At 39.4% G+C, this 22,803-nt stretch overlaps 1 protein-coding gene across 14 annotated transcripts; it reads left to right on the top strand.

The window, feature by feature from the left end:
* On the top strand, positions 1-21,791 carry RNF14 (ring finger protein 14). Of its 14 annotated transcripts, none has more exons than XM_036282124.1 (10): positions 156-452; positions 2,705-2,818; positions 3,452-3,624; positions 6,014-6,183; positions 7,521-7,672; positions 10,742-11,269; positions 12,820-13,048; positions 15,534-15,706; positions 17,545-17,675; positions 20,555-21,194. In XM_036282124.1, the coding sequence occupies exons 4-10, from the start codon at positions 6,030-6,032 to the stop codon at positions 20,610-20,612; spliced, it is 1,425 nt and encodes a 474-aa protein (XP_036138017.1). In that variant the 5' UTR covers positions 156-452; positions 2,705-2,818; positions 3,452-3,624; positions 6,014-6,029; the 3' UTR covers positions 20,613-21,194. The 14 variants fall into 14 exon arrangements, with proteins under 14 accessions (XP_036138020.1, XP_036138018.1, XP_036138024.1 ...); XM_036282123.1 differs by having other exon boundaries at positions 2,705-2,826; XM_036282127.1 differs by lacking the exons at positions 156-452; positions 2,705-2,818 and adding an exon at positions 1-84.
* Positions 21,792-22,803: the final 1,012 nt, after the last annotated feature.

Here is a 22,803-nt window from a genome sequence, read left to right as displayed (position 1 = left end):
AGAGTCCTCCTGACGCTGGGGCTGTCCCGGCCGGATCCACCTGGCTCAGCTGACAGCTCTTAAGACGGAAGAGGCGGTGCGCAGGTTGAGCCGGGCGTCTCCTGACCGGTCGGCAGAGAGCCTTTGAGGGGCTTCGGGGTTAGGGCGGAGGGCGGAACCTTCGGGCCCGGCACGGGGGGGAGGAAGGGGGCGGCCGGAAGGTACCTTGGCGACCGCGCTCCGTGCGCGCGAGACAGAGAAGGGCGGCCGGGCCAGGACAGCTCAGTGGGCTACAGCCCTCCAAACACCGAACGGGGTTCCCCCAGTCTGGCCCGGCTAAGACCTCCCCGGGGCGCTCAGAGAAGGGCAGGGTCCAGGCCCTGCTTCTTCGGGACCTCACACGGCCGCACGGCGCCCTCCGTGTCCAGACGGTGGGGCAGGTAGCGAGGCTTGGGCCTGCTCCCCGATTGTAGGTGAGTCGCTCAAACTACGACTGACACTGGTGGGTGAGCGGTGGAGACACCGGCGGCGGCGTGCCCATTCCGGAGCCAGGGCTGACGCCGGCTCTGGAGTCCCCACGGTGTGGCCGGGAGAAGGAGGAGGATTTTCCCAGGCCGCCGGGAAACCCGCGGAGGAGGGGCTCCCCTCACCAGTGTAGCGGTTTCCAGTTTGCCAAAGCCAGTATTAAACTGGAATTACCTTGTCTGTTGGCGCCGGGGTTTATTCTGGTCCCTGTGTTACAGGTGAAGAAACAGGATGGTCTGAACCCAGTTTTAGTTATATATTAGCTGTGTGGTCTTGGGCTGGAAAAGGACTTAAAATGTCATTCTTCTCTGTGCAGTGGAAATAGGACTTGATTCATAGGTTGTGGGAATCTACGGTAAGAGTTCACCGAGTGTTTCTGTTCTTGCTGTGTGGTTTTTGGGTTTTTTTTTTAGTTATTGACATGAGATCTCTCTTTTTTTTAAATTGAATTTATTGGGGTGACATTGGTTCACAAAACCATACAGGTTTCTAGTGTACAGCTCAATAAAACATCTGCACACTGCATCGTTCGTCCATTGCCCCAAGCAAAGTTTCTTTCTGTCCCCATTGCCCACATCCATGCTCTTACTGTTACCTTGACCACCAACCCAACCTCCTGCTTCTAGTGGAATGTGCCAAGCAGTTACTGAACCTTGTGATTCTGGCCTCCCATTTCAGTGCACTGCATCTCACTCCAATTCACTTCTAAATTTTTCCAGTGTCTAATGCAAGGCACTGCCAGATGCTGAGAACAATACACAGACTTGATTCTTGCCCTTAAGGAACTTATGCAGTCCAGTAGGAGAGGAAGTACAAATTACTGTGATGCAAGGTGGGATGTGACGGTGTTATAGGAAAGTTACAGTAAAAGTTTGTTGGATTTTTAAAGAGAGTCATGACATTGAATTAGAAATTTCTACAAGGCATAGGGGCTTTGGAAGGCTGAATGGATAGAATCAGGGAAGTGTAGGTCACCGAACTGCATTAAGGGACTGGGACCCCATGGCAGCTTCAGAAGCTGGTATCTGGTGGGGTAGGTCATGAGGAACTGTTGATGGGAAACACAGCTTGGAGTAGATCTCAATCCTGGCTGCATGTAAGATCACCTGGAGAGGTTGGCTAGCTACTGACACATGGTTTCATTGCTCAGGTGATTCTAATGTGCTTAAAATATGGAGAAAATTAACCTAAAACCAAAAACTAGAAATCATCTATCACTCCATTTATAACTGCTTGAACAGGAAGAAACAGAGCTTAATTATGTTAGGCTTAATTACTACATCTGGTAAAATTGTTTAAAATTAAATAAGGTAATTTGAAAGGACCTAATATAGTACATAGTAGGTGCTTAATACATGTAAATTGATTCTGAATTTCATTTTTAGCTTATTTGGGAGTCATACATTTGAGAATCTGGTTTTAAAATTATTTCATATCATATTTTTGCATATAATTTTGGGGTGTTCATAGAATTCTCCATAACTCATCTATGGGCCACCCTCCTCTTTCTTCTCACTCCCAACTCTGAAGCCTGGCTCTAAAGCATTTAGAACAGAATTTAGTCTTTCTGAGCAACCCAGAGAGGGGCCCCTACAGTGTTGTTCTTGGTTCCCATGTAACTTAAAGGGCAACTTTCACAGTGTCCAGAGCCACTGATTTCCTGCAAATGAAGGAGGAGGATGTCTTTAAATTCCTTGCAGCAGGAACCCAGTTAGGTGACACCAACCTCAACTTCCAAATGGAACAGTATGTCTAGTAAAGGAAAAGTGACCTCATCCACATCATAAATCTCAAGAGAACCTGGGAGAAACTTCTGCTGGCAGCTCATGCCATTGTTGCCAGTGAATACCTTGCTGATGTCAGTCATATTGTCCAGGAATACTGGCAGTGTCAGTCATATTTTCCGGGAATACTGGCAGTGAGCTGTGGTGAAGTTTGTTGCCCCACTGGAGCCACTCCTATTGCTGGCTGCTTCACTCCTGGAACCTTCACTAACCAGTTCTAGACAGCCTTCTGGGAGCCGAGACTTGTGGTGGTTACTGATCCCAGAGCTGACCATGCAAGCCGTCCCTTGCAACAACAAGGGGGCTCACTCAGTGGGTCTCATGTTGTGGTTGCTGGCCTGGGAGGTTCTGTGCATGCATGGCACCATCTCCTGTGAACACCCATGGGAGGTCATGCCTGATCAATGCTTCTATAGAGATCCTGAAGAGACAGAAAAGGAAGAGCAGGCCACTGCTGAAAAGGCTGTAACCAAGGAGGAATTTCAGGGTGAATGGACTGTTCCAGCTCCCGAGTTCACTACAAGTCGAAGGTGTGCAGGTACTCTCTGCCTATTCAACAGTTTTCTACTGAAGACTATCTGCAGCCCCCACTGCTCAGGTCACTGAATGGGTAGAAATAACTACTGAGTGGTCTTAAGCTGTTCTTCCACAAACTCTTAAATAGAATGGAAATAAGGTTGACGGGAAAAATAGTGCCTGTGTTCACATGTGTGAGCACTTTCGTTGTTTTGTTTTGCTTTTAAACATCCTACTATCATGCGTGGAGTGTCTCTGACAGGATTAATTTGTTTGCAAGAGAAGAAAACTGGACGGGGATAGGAAATGAAGGAATAAAAGCAGCAGAAGAGGAAAAGAGAAACAAAAACCTTGGAAGATGTTTGTCAAGGGTTTTGGTATGCTGTCCTCTCATGACCTTGATGGTCCTTCTCAGCTCCACCCACGGCTGAAGTCTGTCAGATAAGACCTCTCTCTTTGCTGAGTACATACAAATGCCCCTTTATCCATGTGACTCAGGCTGTTCTAGGAAAGTAGCATGCAGCTGCAGATTAGGATTGACTGTGTATTAGGATGTGTTTGAATTAAATGGCAATAATGGAAATTCAGAATTTAAATTTGGAGAGGGTCCTAACATCTTTTGTATTTTTTTTTTTTTTTTTCTGCAGATGGCAGGATTTCTATAGTAAATCTAGTATGAATTCCACATCTTGGCCTCTTATCCAACTTCAGCAGTCTCATCTCCACCATCTAGAGAATAAATGGGATATTTGCATGAATTCCAGTCTCTGAACTGAAATAGACTGCAGTGTTAATATTCTTTTCTTGTTGTTATTAACAGGTACTAACTCAAATGGAACATGTCACTGTCTTAGATAGGGATACAGCTTAAGTACAACCATTATCATCTGCTGGAACAAAATTATTTTATCATTTTGTTGTTGTTGTTGTTAATCCTCGCTCGAGGATATTTTTCCCCCATTGATTTATAGAGAGAGTGGAAGGGAGGGAGGGAGCAGGGAGAAAGAGAGAGAGAGAAACATCAATGTGAAAGAGACACATCGATTGGTTGCCTCCTGCACATACCCTGACTGGGCTGGGGATCCAGCCTGCAACCTAGGTACCTGCCCTTGACTGGGAATCTAATCCAAGATCCTTCTGTGTACAGGCTGATGCTCTAACAACTGAGCCACATTGGCCAGGGTACAAAATTATTTTTGAAAGTGAAATTATTTTAAATGGGATTTGTCTAAAATTTTGTAGTGTCACCTTTTATAATGTGAACCATGTTCTAACTTTTTAGTTTTGTACATTTCAATTAAAAATGTTGCCCTGGCCGGTTTGGCTCAGCGGTTAGAGCGTCGGCCTGCGGTCTGGAGAGACCCGGGTTCGGTTCCCGCTAAGGGCGCGTACTTCGGTTGCAGTTTGTCCCCGGCCCTGGTTGGTCGTGCAGGTGGTGGCCACTCGATGTGTCCCTTCACGTCGATGTTTCTCTCTCTCTCTCCCTCCCACTCTGTCTGTACAAAAAATGGAAAAATACCCTCGGGTGAGGATAAAAAATAAATAAAAAAATGTTTTTGCTCAAGAGGGACTGTATTTGCAAATGCAGTTATAATCCCAATATTTTAATTGACAGAATGGTAATTTTTGTTGTTGTTTGATTAGATAATTTTTTTCTTTATTGACTTTAGAAAGAGAGAACATCGATTGGCTGCCTCCTGCGTGCCCCCCACTGGGGATTTGGCCCACAACCTGAGCATGTGCCCTGACTGGGAATTGAACCAGCGACTTCTTGATGCATGAGTCGACGCTCAATCACTGAGCCACACCAGCTGGGCTGATTAGATCATTTTTATAGATTCTCATTACATGTTTTTTTCACACTTAAATGACCTGAAATTGTGGTGCATCTTTTAGTCACTGTGATTAAAAAGCATTGATTCACACTTTAATTGTAGTATATTTGTGTTACCTAAAATAATGGTAAATCTTAAAATTGATTAGACAAATCTGGTATTATTTCAAAATTTAATGTTATTTTGCTGCTTCCTCAGTTATCTAACTTTTTTATATAGTATCTGTGCCTGTAACATTCTCTAGAACAGGGTGTTCTAAACTGGGAGTAATTTTGCCCCTGGGGACATTTGGCTATGTGGAGATAGTTTTTATTGTCACACTTTTGAGGGAAAAGGATGCTATTGGCATCTAGTGGGTTGAAGCCAGAGATGCTGTTACATGTCCTATAATGCACAGACTGGCCTCCCACAACAAAGTTATTTATTCCAAAATGTCAATAGTGCTGAAGTTAAGAAAACCTGTCCTAGAGATTCCTGTGGATTTTAAAAATTCATTTATTTTTTAAAAGGATATCAAATATATACTTTGACTCCTTTTGTGAGCAAGGCACGTTGCTAAATTTAGTGGACAAGTCAAAGTAATTTGTGATTTGTCCTTTCAGAACTTTGTTTTGTTAATCCTCACCTGAGGATATTTTTCCATTGATTTTCGATAGAGTGGAAGGGAGGAAGGGAGGGAGAGAGAGACACACATCTATGTGAGAGAGACACGTTGATTGGTTGCCTCCTGCATCCCCCAACCAGGGCCAGAGATGGAACCTGCAACCCAGGTACTTGCCCAGGACCGGAAATCAAACCCATGACCTTCTGGGTTGAGGGCCCACTCTCTAACCACTGAGCAAAACTGGCCAGGGCTCAAAACATTTTTTTTAATTATGCTTTTTTTCCTAAGTCAGTCATACTAACTGATAAAGTCAGCAATCAGAAACACCACTGTCATTTTTTTTTTTCTTTATTGATTTTTTAGAGAGAGAGGAAGGGAGAGGGAGAGAGAGATGGAAACATTGAAGAGAGACAACATCGATTGACCACCTCCTGCATGCCCCCCACTAGGGATCGGACCCACAACCTGAGCATGTGCCCTGATTGGGAATCGAACCGGGAACCTCTTGGTGCATGGGTCGACACTTAACCACTGAGCCACACTAGCCAGGCCACTGTCATTCTTTTTGAAAAAAGGCTGTTACTATTGCAAAACTACTAGAATATTAGACATGCCTGTCATTTTTTTAGTTTAGCAGACTAGTGACAATATTGATTAATCTTTGCACTTGTTTGTGAGGAACTTTTATTTATTTATTTATTTGTGGTGCCACTAGCCTTTTTCAAACTCAGCCTTTTCTATTCTTAACTGATTTGAATGATTGTCTTCAGCTCCTCAGAAAATTAAATGTCGTCAGAAGACCGAGAAGCTCAGGAGGATGAATTGCTGGCCCTGGCAAGTATTTATGATGGAGATGAATTTAGAAAAGCAGAGTCTGTCCAAGGTGGAGAAACCAGGATCTATTTGGACTTGCCACAAAATTTCAAGATATTTGTGAGCGGTCAGTTAATAATATTCTCTTAAACTGAGTTTTCTAAATAAAGGTTATTCTCAATTTCTTAGTGAAACCTAAACTATTTATTTTTCAATTACAGTTTACATTCATTATTATTCTGTATTAGTTTCAGATGTACAACAAAGTGGTTAGAAAAATCGTGCACTTTACAGAGTAGTCCCCCCAGTGCTTCAAGTACCCACTTAGCCCTGTACATAGTTATCACGATATTATTGACTGTATTGTCTGTTATAATCTACATCTTCTATAACTACCAATTTATACTACTTAATCTCTTCATCTTTTTCATCCAGCCCCCTTCCCTCTCTCCCCTGACAACTGTCAATCTGTCTCTATATCTATGAGTCCAAAACCTAAATTATTTATCCCTTATGTTTTTAGGCATTAGTGAGAGATGGTATTATTACAGATTTAATGCATGTTTCTGTTTTAAGTGAGAATAGTACTGGGAGGTAAACAGTTTTCAGTTTGATTCCACCTTTTGACCATTGAATTTGGGATATTATCCTGCATATTCCATGTGTCCTAATCTTCTAACTAGCAGTTTATCAGCCATGACTCACTGGCTATAAAATAGGGATAATAAAAGAGGAAATGAAATAATGTATGTGAAAACACTTGGAAGCTTTAAAGTACCATGGTGGTGGTTAATTTTATTTGGTTTCCAGACTCATTTAAACTACCATAAACATGCAACATGTGCTATTACTCTGTGACCCATTGCTTCAGACAAAACAAACAAAAAACATTTACAGAAAAGACTTTGATGCACGCTTTCTCAAATGTTACTATTATTAAAGGCATTGAGAAAAGAAAGTGTGATAATTTAAAATGAAATTTTGTGAAGTGTTGTGTGCTATATCTTGTCCTCAAGCCTGAGATCATTATGTTGTTACAAATTGTCCCAACTGTGATTCATGGGTAGCTGACACTTGCTGGTCTAAGTAGGTCAAGGCTTTTTGGTAGAAATAAACATTCTTTTCTGTAGATTGTGTTTTTAATTATCAACTGTAAAACAACAAAAGAAAACATTGTGTATTACTTGCTCATTAGTGTTAGGAATTGTACTCAAAAGTGTATACAAGAATAAGTTGTATATCTTCATTATAAATTTCATGCTGCTTAGTAGATATTTCAAGGGCTTCCAAGATTTTTTTTAAAGGTGGCGGATACAAAGTTAAAATTAGGAAATAGAAAGTGCTTTGGGGGAGGGTTTTTATCCCCTCAACAAAAGCATTAAGTCTTTCTTGAGCTCTGCCCAACAGTAATGGACACTCAAGTGTTGACCAGCTGATCCTTTCTACTCTTTGTTTTTGGTTCAGGCAATTCAAATGAGTGTCTCCAGAATAGTGGCTTTGAATACACCATTTGCTTTCTGCCTCCACTTGTGCTGAACTTTGAACTGCCACCAGATTATCCATCCTCCTCCCCACCTTCATTCACACTTAGTGGCAAATGGCTGTCACCAACTCAGGTTAGACCCGAAACTTAATTTCTCCTATCCATTTTTAGAAACTTAAAAATTCATCTTTAATTGAAGACTACTTTGATCTTGACTTCAGTGCATGAAGAACAAATGGCTTTGATTTTGTGATTTTTTTTCCCTTGCCTTCATGAATCCTGTTAAAGAATTGAAAATGTTTGGTGTTTTAGAAAGGAATGGCAGTAATTAAAATGATTAATCATTATGAATTGCAGTGGGAGTGATTTCTAATCAAGTATATTGTTTCTTGTTTTGCTATTTTTCCATTTAATCTGTATTGTGATGAAACTATAAAGTCCCCCTCATTTTCTGTAGATGTTGAAATTACATAGTTTCTTATCCATTCCTTAAAAGAAAGATTTCATTGTAATTAAGAGGATTAAAATTGATCTAATATAATTAGAATAAACAAATTGCCTAAGTAAACATAATAAGTGCTTTTATTTTTAAAGATCTATATAATAAGAACAAATACGTGTTGACTGGTCTCTCACGTCAATATAATTACACACAAATAGAAATGTATGTGATTCCTGTAGATAGCTCATGAAGGCTTAAGACCTTATACTATGAACCATCATTTCCTCCAGGTTATATATTCTCTTCTAGTAACAACCTTAACTCCTGATTGAGACATAAATATGACTTGAAGCTAATATAAAGTGTTCTGGGGTAGATAATAGATCAATAGCAGCTATTTGTCTAGAAGTCATGATGAAGATTGATAGGTTGATGTGTATTAAGACAAAAGCTGTCAGAATCATTGACCTTAAGGAACAGCTTGCCAGTTTTTCCTTTTGGATCATGTATTTTTCAATCCCCCACTTTCCCCTGCCCCAACAATCTAATCTTTAGATGAGAGTGCTTTTATAAAATGGAGCTTAAAATTGAGGTTCAAAAACAAAATTAAACTTAAAAAAGGATAATACACATAGAATAAAAAAGAATATTACCTTACATTCTAATAGCTGTGCCAGAGGCAATGCACACTAGACTGTAGATTATTTGCCCACTTCCCAATATTAACACTACTTGACATTTAGGTTAGTGATAGTTGACTAAATTATTTAGATATTTATAATTCCATTTCTCAAGAGAGCTTTTGATACTTGACATCCATGCATGTGTATGCGTATGCACACACACACACACACACACACACACACAACACAACACAAAGACTGATTAATAGGATGTGTGGTGGTTGTAGTTTCAGATTCCAGCCAAATAGAATCTCCTTAATGCTGGCTTTGGAGAGTGTGGGGAGGGGAGAGTTGTTCATTATTTTATGTTATATAGCTAAAATTACAGTAGGATTTTTCTATCAAATAAAAATTTTGTGTATATAATTGACATTTAACTGGTCTCTTATGCTCCTTCTTGGTTCAGTTCTTATTTGTTGCTGAGCCCTGATTCTTTGGCATTATGAATTTCACCTGCTGATAGTGAAGTTGACACATGGACCTGTCTTTCACTGAATTGGGGTTGGTAAATAGAAGGGAAGTAGGTTTAGTTTTGTATTTTCCATTATTCCTCCCCAACACAGTTGTCCCTCGCCACTTTGCACTTCGACTTTCACGGCTTCACTCTATTGTGGTTTCTTCAAATATAGTGATTAAAAAGTTGATCGAGACAGTGAAAATGATACAGTGCGCGCTCGGTTGTCTGAGTCAATTATACACCCCGGCATTACAATTAAAAGTAAAATTACTGTACGTATGGACTGTGGCCTATGTATTCAAGCACCCCAGGAATCCTTCAATGCCAGGTGCAACCGCTAGAGTCTGGAACAACTAACCGCGATAAACGAGGGATGACTGTACACACACACACACACACACACACACACACTCACTCTCTCTCTCTCTCTCACTCTTTTCCTCTTTCTGACTACTCCTTTCTCACATTCATGCACATTTCAGATGCCTCTTTTGAGAAGGGGCTGCAGAAGAAAAGAGATGGAGGAGAATGGCTTCTTCATTGGAATTGGTGGCTCAAACAGAACTCCAAGTTTCCCTTTTAGTGTTTATTACATTTTATAGCTTTCATCAGGTTTCTAAAAAGTGGATGATCTTATAAACATTCATGTAAATGTGGAAAAGCATTAATGGTTTAAATTCATGCCTGTATAGGGCTGAGTGCATAGCAAGGAACAGAAAATATGATATTTGTTCACTTGTTATTTAAATTTACAAAGCTGGTTTGCATCTAGAAGGCTTTTTTTGTTTGTTTGTTCATGTTTACCTAAAAAGAAAAGTTGCTTGTAGTTCCTGAGCTCTATGTATAAATATTTCACATTTCTAATGGAAAATCATATTTGTCATCAAAATTGAACAAACTACTTTTAAGGTGGAAAAGTTGAAATAGTTTAAACTCTGGTTGCTTAGCTTAGAAAGTGTGAACTTTCTCCCTTATGGCAGCCAAATCACATTGTGGGCTTTTAATCATGTCCAGGTTCAATATCAGTGTGCCTGCCTCCATTAACCAGGATCTGGTATAAGCCTAGATTGCTCAGTTAAAACCAGCTTGTAAATCTGAATAACAAGGACTCTGAGGTTGGATCCTGTTACTGATTCTTTTCACATGAATTGGCTTTTTGATAGGACTGAAAGAATTAATTTTAAAATCTTTGAACCATTCTCTTTCTAACTATTATTGCAGGGTACCTACAGGCTAGGACTCCATTTTAGAACTGGATCTCTTTCTCCTACATGTGGTATATAGCAATACTAACACAAAGAACAATGAAAGAACAGAGAAAGTCCTCCATTCAGCAGTGCATATGTAAACCTAGTTCTACATTTGTGAAGTCATACCATCTCTTGATACTTCCTTTAGCTTTTGACTTTGCTACTATGGTTTGTTGCTGAATATAGTTTAAGAAGTGCTCTGATGAGAATTTTGGTGCTGTTTTGCAGAACTGTTTATCACAGCAGTAAAATAATAATAATAATAATTTTAAGAAGTGTGAGGGCCTAACAAAGATTTCAAGGTAAATCAGGAGTTGAAGGCATCATGGCCTTTCCAAACTCAGTAGTATCCTTATGTGTTTTCTCCTAGCTGTCTGCTCTCTGCAAGCACTTAGACAATTTGTGGGAAGAACACCGTGGCAATGTGGTCCTGTTTGCCTGGATGCAGTTTCTTAAGGAAGAGACCCTAGGGTACCTGAATATTGTCTCTCCTTTTGAGCTCAAGATTGGTTCTCAGAAAAAAGTGCAGAGAAGGACAGCTCAAGCCTCTGCCAACACAGAGCTAGATTTCAGAGGAGCTGCTGGATCTGATGTAGACCAAGAGGAAGTTGTGGATGCAAGAGCCGTGCAGGATGTGGAATCACTGTCAAGTCTGATCCAAGAAATCTTAGACTTTGATCAAGCTCAGCAGATAAAATGCTTTAATAGTAAATTATTCCTGTGCAATATCTGTTTCTGTGAGAAGCTGGGTAGTGAATGCATGTACTTCTTGGAGTGCAGACATGTGTACTGCAAAGCCTGTCTAAAGGATTACTTTGAAATCCAGATCAAAGATGGCCAAGTTCAGCGCCTCAACTGCCCGGAACCCAAGTGCCCTTCTGTGGCCACTCCTGGTCAGGTAACTCTTTATTGACTGACAGCTGCATCCTAATTTTCTTTCACAAAGAAAAAAATTCTTCTTTCATCTTCTCAGGAAATTCCTTGCTAGGGTTCATCAGGGCACTCTGAGGCCTTGGAGCCAGCCCACAAGCTGTTTCACTATATCCATCAAGAATGCTGTGGTCTTACTTTACCATTTAAGCATACATAAATACGTCCTTTGCTGGCCTCAGTATGGGCAATCCTCAGCAGGGATAAATGTTAAAAAGGTGTAAAGTAATTCTGGTGATTTTGTATATTTACTAGGATGCCATCAACATGGGAGAATCACTAGCCTGTCTTTATGAGGTTGGGATCTGAAGGGGATATCTCTTGGAATGGCTAACTGAATCATTTACAGACTTTAACATAAGGACAGCCTGCTTGATGTGATTTTTTTTTTTTTTTTTGGCGCTTATTCTCAGAGAGGGAGGAAGAGACAGAGAGAGAAACATCAAAATGAGAGAGACACATCGACTGGTTGCCACCTACACGATCCCAATCAGGGCCGGGGACGAACAGCAACTGAGGTACGTGCCCTTAGCAGAAACTGAACCAGGGACTCTCTGGTCCGCAGGCCAATGCGGGCTGACGCTCTAACCGCTGAGCCAAACCTGCCGGGGCTTGATGTGATTTTTTAAAAAAAAAACAAATTTATTGCACTGGTTGGTTTGGCTCAGCAGTTAGAACATCCGCCTGTGGACCAGGGAGTCTTGGGTTCGGTTCCTACTAAGTCCACATACCTCTGTTGCAGTTTGTCCCCAGCCCCGGTTGGGGTCTTGTGGGTGGCGACCAGTCGACATGTCTCTCTCACATCGATGTTTCTCTCTCTCTCTTTCTCCCTCTTTCCCTCCCACTCTATCTGAAGATAAATACAAAAAACTGTCCTTGGGTGAGGATAAAATAAATAAATAATAAAGTGTACAATTTCTTAGTTTTAAATTTTTAATTTATTTTTATTTCTATTGATTTTTAGGGAGAGAGAAAATCATTGATTTTTTTCTACTTATTTATGCATTTATTGGTTGATTTAATTTTTTAATAAATATTTTTAATTGATTTTTTAGGGAGAGGGAGAGAGATAGAAACGATGAGAGAGAATGTGGATCAGCTGCCTCCTCCACTCCCCCCACTGGGGATTGACCCACAATCTGGGCATGTGCTCTGACCTGGAATCAAACCAGTACCTCCTGGTATAGGTGTTGACACTCAACCACTGATCCACACTGGCCAGGCGACTAGTTGATTCTTGTATGTGCCCTGACTGGGGGTGGAACCTGCAACCTAAGTGCATCGGGATGATACTCTAACCAACTGAGCTACCCGGCTAAGTTTTGACAGATATATAGATCCATATAAGTGCCATCTCAGTTAAGATACAGACTTGCCATACTTGGTTTGATCTTGCAGTGAGGTAGAGGGGTTTAATTTATGTGCATCTGATTTGCACCAGCAGCCTAAGAATATCCTCAGGATCAGAATTGGTTGGAAAATTATCAGACCTATGTGTTTTAAAATATTTTCTTTCAGGTCAAAGAGCTAGTAGAAGCAGAGTTATTTGCCCGTTATGATCGGCTCCTTCTCCAGTCTACTTTGGACCTGATGGCAGATGTGGTATATTGCCCCCGCCCATGCTGCCAGCTGCCTGTGATGCAGGAACCTGGCTGCACCATGGGCATCTGTTCCAGCTGCAATTTTGCCTTCTGTACCTTGTGCAGATTGACTTACCATGGTGTCTCCCCATGTAAGCTCACTGCAGGTAAGTGTGTGAACTCAGTTCCCCTCTCCCCCCACCAGAAACCCCAAAACTTATCACTTCCATTTTCCATTTGGAAATGTTCCTTCAACAGATATTTTTGTGTTATTTTACTGTCCTAGCTTCTGTAGGTATAGTAGTGACCAAATGCCCTCATGGAACTTATATTCAAATGGAGGCAAACAACATAAATAAGAATATCAGATGATGGTAAGAAAACATAAATAAAACGGAAACAGGATATGAAATATTCTGAAGGGGAAGGGACTTGGGATATTACTTGGGGAAGCCAGGGGAAGTCCCAGGAAGCCTCACTGGCAAAGTGGTTTGAGTAAAGATTTGAAGGAAGGAAGGAAACAAGTCATGCGGATATCAGGGGAGAACAGTCCAGGGAAGGAATGGCAAGGTAATTTTATCTATGAACATGAAATAATGGTAGATCTTGTTGGCAGATGCATAGCTGTCACTCTTATTTCTGTGGCACATATGTCTGCTTGTCATCAAGTGCTCTCTCATTGAGCTCAGGAAGGCCTCAAAATCTTCCTCAACACAGCACTTCAGAATGCCAAACCTGTTTGCCATTTCTGATCTAGATAAGGATTGAGAAATTAGGCCCTTGACATCAATTTAACTGGCCTCTGGTGACTTAGTCTTTTTCAAACTAACAGGGATGATGATAACAGCTATATCATAGGATTATTCTAAGGAAGAAATGCTCTATTATAGTGCTTCTCAAAGTTGTTATACTGGTCTATGAGAAGATAAATATAGAAATTGAGGGTCAGGATTTGAAACTTACAGCGAAGTCACAATAATTTTACGTCGGGCAAATCTAATAAAAATTTAGGCTTATAGTTTTTTTATCTTTTTACTTTTATTTTTTTTAATAATTCATTTTATTGTATGTTTCTAAATTATTGGTCCTTGACAGGGTAAGGAAGGAAAACTAGCCCTTTACCATAGATAATTTGAGAATAATGGGCTAATACATGTAAAATGCAGAATGGTAGCTATTAATGCCATTATTATTATAGTTACTAGTTGGCACTGTTAGAGTGTTATTATCTCTAAGAAAGTACCCTGAGAGAAGAATGAGTAGATACTCCCAGTGCCTAGAGCAGAGTCTTGTAGTGGGTCCAGGCAGATGGGATGGAGAACTCATCACAGCATAATTATAAGCTGTTCTTAGATTTCTGTACCTTAGCATTGAGAGGCTAAAGTACATTTCTCATGTTTCACAGCATTTGAGGAAGAAATCGAAGATAGGCTTGGGGGCTTCAGCAAAATTTGACATCTCATTCTCTCTCTCTCTATCTCTATATTCATATACATGTTAGATATTACCATGTAAAATATATGGAATATTAGCATTTTTATTATTTTGAGGACATTAGAGCAGTAATCTTTGTCCTTAAGATGTCTAGGAACACAAAAATGTTTTGAGTTATTAGAGGAATAAAAATGACAGGATAAAGAGACACACATTTGCTACATCTAAGCAGAGGTGATGGAGCCATGGGAATGCACAGTGCAGAGAAAGGATTCACAAGTGAAGGAAAAGAGTGCAGATAGGCTTCTGTACCAGAAGATGTTCACTGCACAAAAAGGGAGACAGCTCTAAATATGAGGAAAGTAAACTAATAAAATAACTAGAACATTGTTGAAAGTCTTTAATTGGTTGTGTTGAAAATTAAGATAACAGGATTGTGAACAAAAGCCTTTTGTCTATAAGTAAAGCCTTAAGGAATGGCTGCCTGTTCATGTAAGTGATAAAGCAATAGAAACCAGATTGAAGAGTATCAAGGGGGAAAGTTGGCAGGAGTAACTGTTCAGTAGCTGTGGGTAGTAAATTTTATTCACTGACTTTTTTTTTTTAATTTACCAAATTAAACAGTTAGTATTTACCCTTAAGCCAAAGGTGCTTTTATTTATTATCAAATGGTGAATGATGCTGAATGAAAATCAGTGTCAGTTTCAACCTTTGCATTTTTTAGATAAGTCAGTCTTTGACTGTATACTACTAATTGCACAAACATATCAGCATTAATAAATTAAAATCAAAGGGAGAAAAAAAAACCTATTATTCGACCACCTTTAGCAAATCCAACTTTTTTAGTTGGAGGATTCCTTTTTTTTCTTTGTCATTTGTGCATGTCTAACTTTTACCTAATTAAAACTTAAGTATGCTTTTTTTCTGGATTCTATAATGAGTATTTTAATTGAGCTGTAGCCATCCTAACTAAGTTTTTAACAACTGAATAGTATGTCATTAAATGGCTCTTTCACACATAATTATTTCCTAGGACATTTAATTTGTTTGCCATAGTTATATGCATTTCCATGCGTATAACTTTACTTTGGATTATTTCCTTATGATAAAGTCCCAGGGATAGCATTATTGAGTAGTCAAAGGTATTGGCCATTTTTAATGGTTGTTAATCAGCTTTGCGAAATTGTATAAAAGTTAATTTTCCATTTCTCTTTCTAGAGAAATTAATAGACTTACAAAATGAGTACCTGCAAGCAGATGAGGCCAATAAAAGATTTTTGGAACAGAGGTATGGTAAGAGGGTGATTCAGAAGGCACTGGAAGAAATGGAAAGTAAGGAGTGGCTAGAAAAGAACTCAAAGAGCTGTCCATGTTGTGGGACTCCCATAGAGGTAAACAGACTTGTAGGCATGTTACAATTGTCTCAAGAAGCCTATTAATTTTATGACTAATTAAGAAGACACATTTTGGTATTTTTTAAACCTTCTCACTTGGAAGATGTAAATTTATTACTTAATATTGTTATTGACCTTAAATGCATGTACGTCCCTTTCAGAGTGCTTTTTTTCATATAGTGACAATTGTTCTCACATTATATCCCCCTTAAAATGGAATGGGTTATGGGGAGGCTACACTGGAGCCACAATCAACTCTTAACTCATCTATGGGATTAAAAAAAAAAAGTCAAGTCTGTCTTCTCAGAACTATTTATCCTGGAATTTAACACACCTGTTTAACAAGTATATGCATAGGAAATGGAGACATTTTCCCATGAATCTGAGCCAAAATAAATAAATATATTGCTTCCTGACAAAAATCTTAATGTGTTTTAAAATTGAAATATATTTTTGTATTTGATTCTACTGTTTCAATCTATTACAGTGATCCTCCCTTATTTGTAGGGAATATGTTCCAAGACCCCCAGTAGATGCCTGAGGATAGTAGTAAACCCTATATATTCTATGTGTTTTTCAATAGATACCCATGATGAAGTTTAATTTATAAATTAGGCACAGTAAGAGATTAAGAACAATAACTAATAAAATAGAATGATTATAATAATATACTATAATAAAAGTTATGTGAATGTAGCCTCTTTCCATCAAAATGTATTATTATACTGTACTCACTCTTGAGATGATACAAAATGAGGTGAATAATATAGGCATTGTGGCATAGCATTAGGCTGTTATAAGGGTTACTTGAACACAAGTGCTTTGATACAGAGACAGGCTAATGGGAAGGGAAGATTCACATCCTGGTTGGGACAGCACAAGATTTCATTTCACTACTCAGAATGGTGTACAATTCAAAGCTTATGAATTGTTTATTTCTGTAATTTTTCATAGAATATAGCGTGGGGCAAAAGTAGGTTTACAGTTGTTCGTATGGAAAATAGTACAAGAATAAATTGTTTTGCATACTCACAATTGTAAACCTACTTTTGCCCCACTCTGTGTTTTTGGACCACAGTTAACCATGGGTAACAAAACTGGAGATAAGGGAGACTACCGTGTGTCTGAACTGAACCTCGTAGTCATTCCCTAATTACTCCATTAGGGAAACTGACATTCTGTTTAACCAATTTAATCCCTTCTGATGTTCCTCAGCTCTTTGATAGGGTGGAGAACTTGATACCAAATGTTTTCTTAGATTTATATAAAAAGTTTAAAATTACACATATTAAATATAAACATTTAAATATTAATATGACTGACTATATGTTCCATGTACGATATAGTAAGTACATGTTTGGTTTGTATCTGGAGTTTATCAAAAGAGAACTTGCTAAGTATCTAGTTGTAGAAACACTTGCTAAATATTTTCTTTTTTTTTTCTTAATATGTGTTCATTGAATTTTTTAGAGAGAAAGGAAGGAAGAGAAAGAGAAACATCGATGTGAGAGAGCTATATCGATCAGCTGTCTCCTGCATGCTCCCTACTGGGAAACCCAGGCATGTGCCCTGACCAGGAATTGAACCAGGACTTCTCAGTCCATGGGACGAAGCTCAATCCACTGAGCCACACTGGCAGGGCACACCTGCTAAATATTTTCTTTTTCACTTGTAATGCAAAAGTGTAGGCAGTAAATAGCTATCAGTGTGTTACCATATGTCTCAGCCCTGTGTAAGAAAAGGACTAGGAGAATGTTGTACTGAATCTTTTTGATGTATGCATTTCTTTTGCTTTTACAGCCGTGATATTTTTCCCTTTCTGTCTTTCCCACCAGAAATTAGATGGATGTAACAAGATGACATGTACTGGCTGTATGCAATATTTCTGCTGGATTTGCATGGGTTCACTCTCTAGAGCAAACCCTTATAAACATTTCACTGATCCTGCTTCCCCATGTTTTAATCGGTACGTACACACAGAATTCCCTAGGCTCAGCAGCAGTTTTTGGCATTTGATTTGCAAACCACAGATTCGGTGTTTGACTTTAGTGCTTTGCTTATTAGAGAATTCTCTTACACATTTTCTCCACATACATGAAGTTTTATATTCTTGAAAATGAATATTATAATGAAAAAACACTATTTGGAAAATTTCTTTTTTTTATCTTTCTCAACATTTTATAGTGAAAATATTCAGAGAAGTTGAAAGAATAGGACTATGTATAATAGGATAACATCCACCAAAATTAATCATTGATAGTATTTTGCTATTTTTTTTTTAATTCTAACCCGAGGATATTTTTACATTTATATCCAGACAGAGTGGGAGGGAGAGAGAGAAAAACATCAATGTGAGAGAGACACGTCGATTGGTTGCCCCCCACACAACCCCAACTGGGGCCTGGGACAAACCTAAACCGAGGCATGTGCCCTTGGCCGGAATCGAACCCAGGACTCTATGGTCCACAGGCTGACGCTCTGACCACTGAGCAAGACAGGCCAGGGCTAATAAACATCTTTAAAACCTCCTAGTTATCCCTAAATATATCCTTTTTTTCTTTTAATCTTCACCCAAGGATATTTTTCCATTTATCTTCAGATAGAATGGGAGGGAGGTAGGGAGAGAGGGAGGGAGGGAAGGAGAGAGAGAGACATCTATGTGAGAGAGGCACATCGATTGGTTGCCTCCCACATAACCCCAACCAGGGCCAGGAACTGGACCGCAACCGAGGTACGTGTCCTTGACCAGAATCAAACCTGGGACTCTTTAGTCTGTGGGCCAACGCTCTAACTGCTGAGCCAAACCAGCCGGGGCTAAAAATATCTTTTAAATTTGTTGTATTGAACTAGGATCTAATCAGTTTCACTCATTTTATTTGGTTCTGTCTCTTGAGTTTCTCTCTTTTTTTGTTCTATTTTTAAAATTTATTTATTTATTTACTTATTATCCTCACCCAAGGACATTTTTCGATATTTTGTTCAGATAGAGTGGGAGGGAGAGAGAGAGAGAAACATCAATGTGAAAGGGATACATCAAGTGGCTGCCACCTGCACGACCAACCAGGGCTGGGAACAAACTGCAACCGAGGCATGCACCCTTAGCGGGAACTGAACCCGGGCCTCTCTGGACTGCAGGCGGACGCTCTAACCGCTGAGAAAACCAGCCAGGGCTCTTGAGTCTCTTAATGTAAAAAGTTTTGCCCACCTTTTTTTTTTGTAAGTGTTGAGGGGTACAAGACTTTTTTCTTTGTTGTTAATCCTCAACCAAGGATTTTTTTTCATTGATTTTTAGAGTGAGTGGAAGGGAGGGAAGGTTGTGGGGAGAGAGAGAGAGAAAGAGAAACATTGATGTAAGAGAGACACATCGATTGGCTGCCTCCCACACATGCCCCAAACAGAGGTGGGGATTGAACCTGGAACCCAGGTATGTGCCCTTGAATGGGAATCAAACCCATGACCTCTCAGTGGGAGAGATGATGCTCTAACCACTGAACAACATCACCCAGGGCAAGGGGTACATGACTTTTGAAGAGTCCAGACCAATTGTCCTATATTATGTCTTACCTTATAGAATTTTGTTTCTCCATGGTGTCTTTGAACCTGTTTTTCTATCCTCTCTGTTTTATAAACTGAAAATTAGGTCTAGACTGAAGCTGGACTAGATTTAGAGTAACTTTTTTTTTTTTATCCTCACCCAAGGATATTTTCCCATTTTTTGTTCAGACAGAGCAGGGGGGAGAGAGAGAGAGAGAGAAACATTGACGTGAAAGGTACACATCGAGTGGCTGCCACCCGCACGACCCAACCAAGGCCGGGGACAAATTGCAACAGAGGTACGCGCCCTTAGCAGGAACCGAACCTAGGTCTCTCTGGACAGCAGGCCAATGCTCTAACCAGAGCAAAACTGGCCAGGGCTAGAGTAACTTTTTTGACAACAATACTACTAAGTGATCTGTGGGGATTCCTTGGCACAATGTGAATATTCTGTTCTCCACCAGCTCCAAATTCAGATTATTTTTATTAATAGGCATTTATATAGTACCTATTATTGTTGGTGTTACCAGACTATAAGAAAAATTAAAGAAACAAACTCTGCCCATGAATTATTGGAAATCTAGTGTTGAAAATTGCTTAAAATTTAGGTATACAGGAAGGAAGAGAAGTTGGCAACTATAAAACATTCTATAGATAATGAGGGCATGGACTATTGAAGATAGAATGTAGTGATTAGCACGTGATAGAGTTATAGTGTCTTGAGAGTTCACCTTCTTCTAAATTGCCTGACTTCCCCAGTCTTGGCTCATTCCACATATTGTATACATTGAGCATTAGTTTTGTGATACCCATCTTCCATTATTGTTTATCCTTGACCCTAGAGAGTTTGTCTGGATCCTAAAAGGGCTATTCAGAGGGTCATTCAGCTTGTTCAGAGGGACCCATGTTTCATTCCTTCTCAGTGGAAGATTAAAGAAGAGGAAAAGAGCCCTGACCGGTTTGGCTTAGCGGTTAGAGTGTTGCCCTGCGGACCAGAGAGTCCCAGGTTTGGTTCTCGCTGAGGGCATGTACCTCAGTTGCAGTTTGTCCCTGGCCCCAGTTGGGGTCATGTGGGTGGCAACCACTCAATGTGTCTTTCTCATACCGATGTTTCTCTCTTCTCTTTTCCTCCCTCTCTCCCTCCCGCTCTATCTGAAGATAAATGCAAAAATGTCCTCCGGTGAGGATAAAAAAAAAAGAGAGACAAAAAGATAAAGATGTTATCAGAAGAGTAAAGAACATATTTTTGAGAGAAGGAAAAAAATTATAGTTTCTTCCAAGTTTTTGACATTGTACCTTATATGCTTCCAGATTGTTCCATGCTGTGGATGTTAATGGAGATATTTTGGAAGATCAGATTGAAGACTAGTTAATTCCTACTGCTCAAGATGTGGAAGTGAAATGGTTTGCCCTAATCTTTTGTTGAGTATACAAAATAACATTGCAGGATATTTAGGGTTAGGGTTACCATTCATTCACTCTTCCAATATAGAAAATAAGGAAGAACGAGGTTTATATTTTCGTGTGGTACTACTGACTAAGGCACGTTCATACATTTTTCAATGTAACATAATTGAGAAAGTTAAAGCCAAAGGTTTAGGAAATGAAAACTAGAGAATATTGATATTACTATGTTCCCAAAGCTCTAAATAGTTAAAAATTTAAATATTTATTTTCTTCCCCAAGCTTTAGGTAAGGAGAGGGTCAGGAGGTGAACTTACAGACCTTTTTATCTCTGAGAAGCATCCCTCTAAGACGTTCCATGGGAGTCCCCTCAATATGACTCCTTACGACTCCGGTGGTTAGAAGCCTTATTAAAATTGTACGGAGAGCTTGATCTCACTTACTCCCTATTACATACCTTCCAACCTAAATTTCTGCTAAGTTCTTTTTGGAGGAAGCCCTTTATAACTGATTGAATGGCCCAGTGTCATTTTGGTCTACTACTTTTCAGAATAGAAATTTATAATTTTAAAAATATTTTTTATACCACAAACAATGTGGGTCACCTGATGTTTGTCAGTGGTATATAGTTCATGAGTTTTGAGCCACTTTTATTATTTAATGACACTGGCCCAGAAAAATTTCAGCTGTGTTCACCTTTCCTGGGCAGTGGAGCCTAGGTTCAAAACAACTTGTCTTTGCTGACTTTCATTATACATTCTCTCACTTTACCTTCACCCAGCCTTCTGTTGGTAAGGACAATTTTAATACCGACTCTATCGGGTCACATTTTATTTTCTCTGCTGGAATAGGAGAAAGCCTAATATATTCCCAAGCTGAACAAGCTGAGCTTTCTTTAATTATGTGCTTTTTGAACTCCACACTACTGTAGTTCAGTCCTAACTTTCTAAACTCTTTTTGTAGGTCCTCTCTAATGTACTTTGGGAATTTGTTTTCCCACCTCTTTGCAATAGCACTGTTTTGGGGGATAATTTTGGCTTGTCTAGATCCCTCTTTCTGGGTTTTATTGGCTTTTTGAAAAACTGTCTTTCCTTTTGGTTTGGTGAGCTTTGATAGCAAAATAAGATTTTTTTTTTTAAAAAAGGACAGAATTCAGCTGTAGCTGTGAAATGTTCTTTTCTCCTACCTTGTCATTGAAAATTGGGAAATCACTTTTAACCATTTTATGTGTGTATATCCAAAGATTCAGCAGTGACTGTTTCTGGGTTGTCAATGAGGATGCTTAATCTTAAAAATAAAAATAATTTAGCCCGGCCGGTGTGGTGCAGTGGTTGAGTGTCGACCCATGGACCAGGAGGTCGCCGGTTCGATTCTCGGTCAGGGCACATGCCTGAGTTGAGGGCTTGATCCCCAGTGGAGGGCGTGCAGGAGGCAGCTGATCGATGTGTCTCTCTCATCGATGTTTTTATCTCTCTCTCCCTCTCCCTTCCTCTCTTTCTAAAAAAAAATTAATAAAACATATTAAAAAAAAACAATTTAAACATTGTCTTATAATTAGAACAGAGTTGCTGATATGTGTTCTGTCACCAAGGGCTTATAAAGTCTTATTTTTGAGGCATGAGTTATGAGCTAATTTTAAGATGGTGATGTTTTGGGTAGAGTACTTTTGTCTCTGAGTAAAATGAAAGATTGAGGTAAGCCCCTGAATGCTCTAGAAATAAATGGGTTTGTTAAAGGTCGGTATATCAAAAAGTACGTGAACAAAGACTTTTGTATCTAACTTAATTTCATGAAGGCCATTTTTACAAGTGGACTGAGATTTGCCATAAATTGACATGAACTCCATGGGTCCTTTTGGTGAGAGAGAGCGAGCAGAGGGTCCCTTTGCAGACTACCAATTCATCCTGCCCAAAACTAATTTGAAGAGGCCACATCTCTTAATTTTATCTAAAAGGTTTGGATCTAGAACTGATAAATGAAAGTACTAAATGATCTTTTAAGTCAATATAGAGGGCTCATGACTTTTTAAGTCAATATAGAGGGTTTGTGATTGAACTAACTTAAGGGCCTGTCTTTGTCAATTGAGATGCATCTTGTCCCATTTATTTTTTTAAGTAATTATTTTTTTTACTTAAAATAAATATGCTTAAAATACA

The sequence above is a fragment of the Molossus molossus genome, unplaced genomic scaffold, assembly GCF_014108415.1.
Source record: "Molossus molossus isolate mMolMol1 unplaced genomic scaffold, mMolMol1.p scaffold_m16_p_4, whole genome shotgun sequence".
NCBI lineage: Eukaryota > Metazoa > Chordata > Mammalia > Chiroptera > Molossidae > Molossus > Molossus molossus.
Note: the sequence above shows the minus strand (reverse complement) of the source record. Positions and strands in the feature narration are given on the sequence as shown.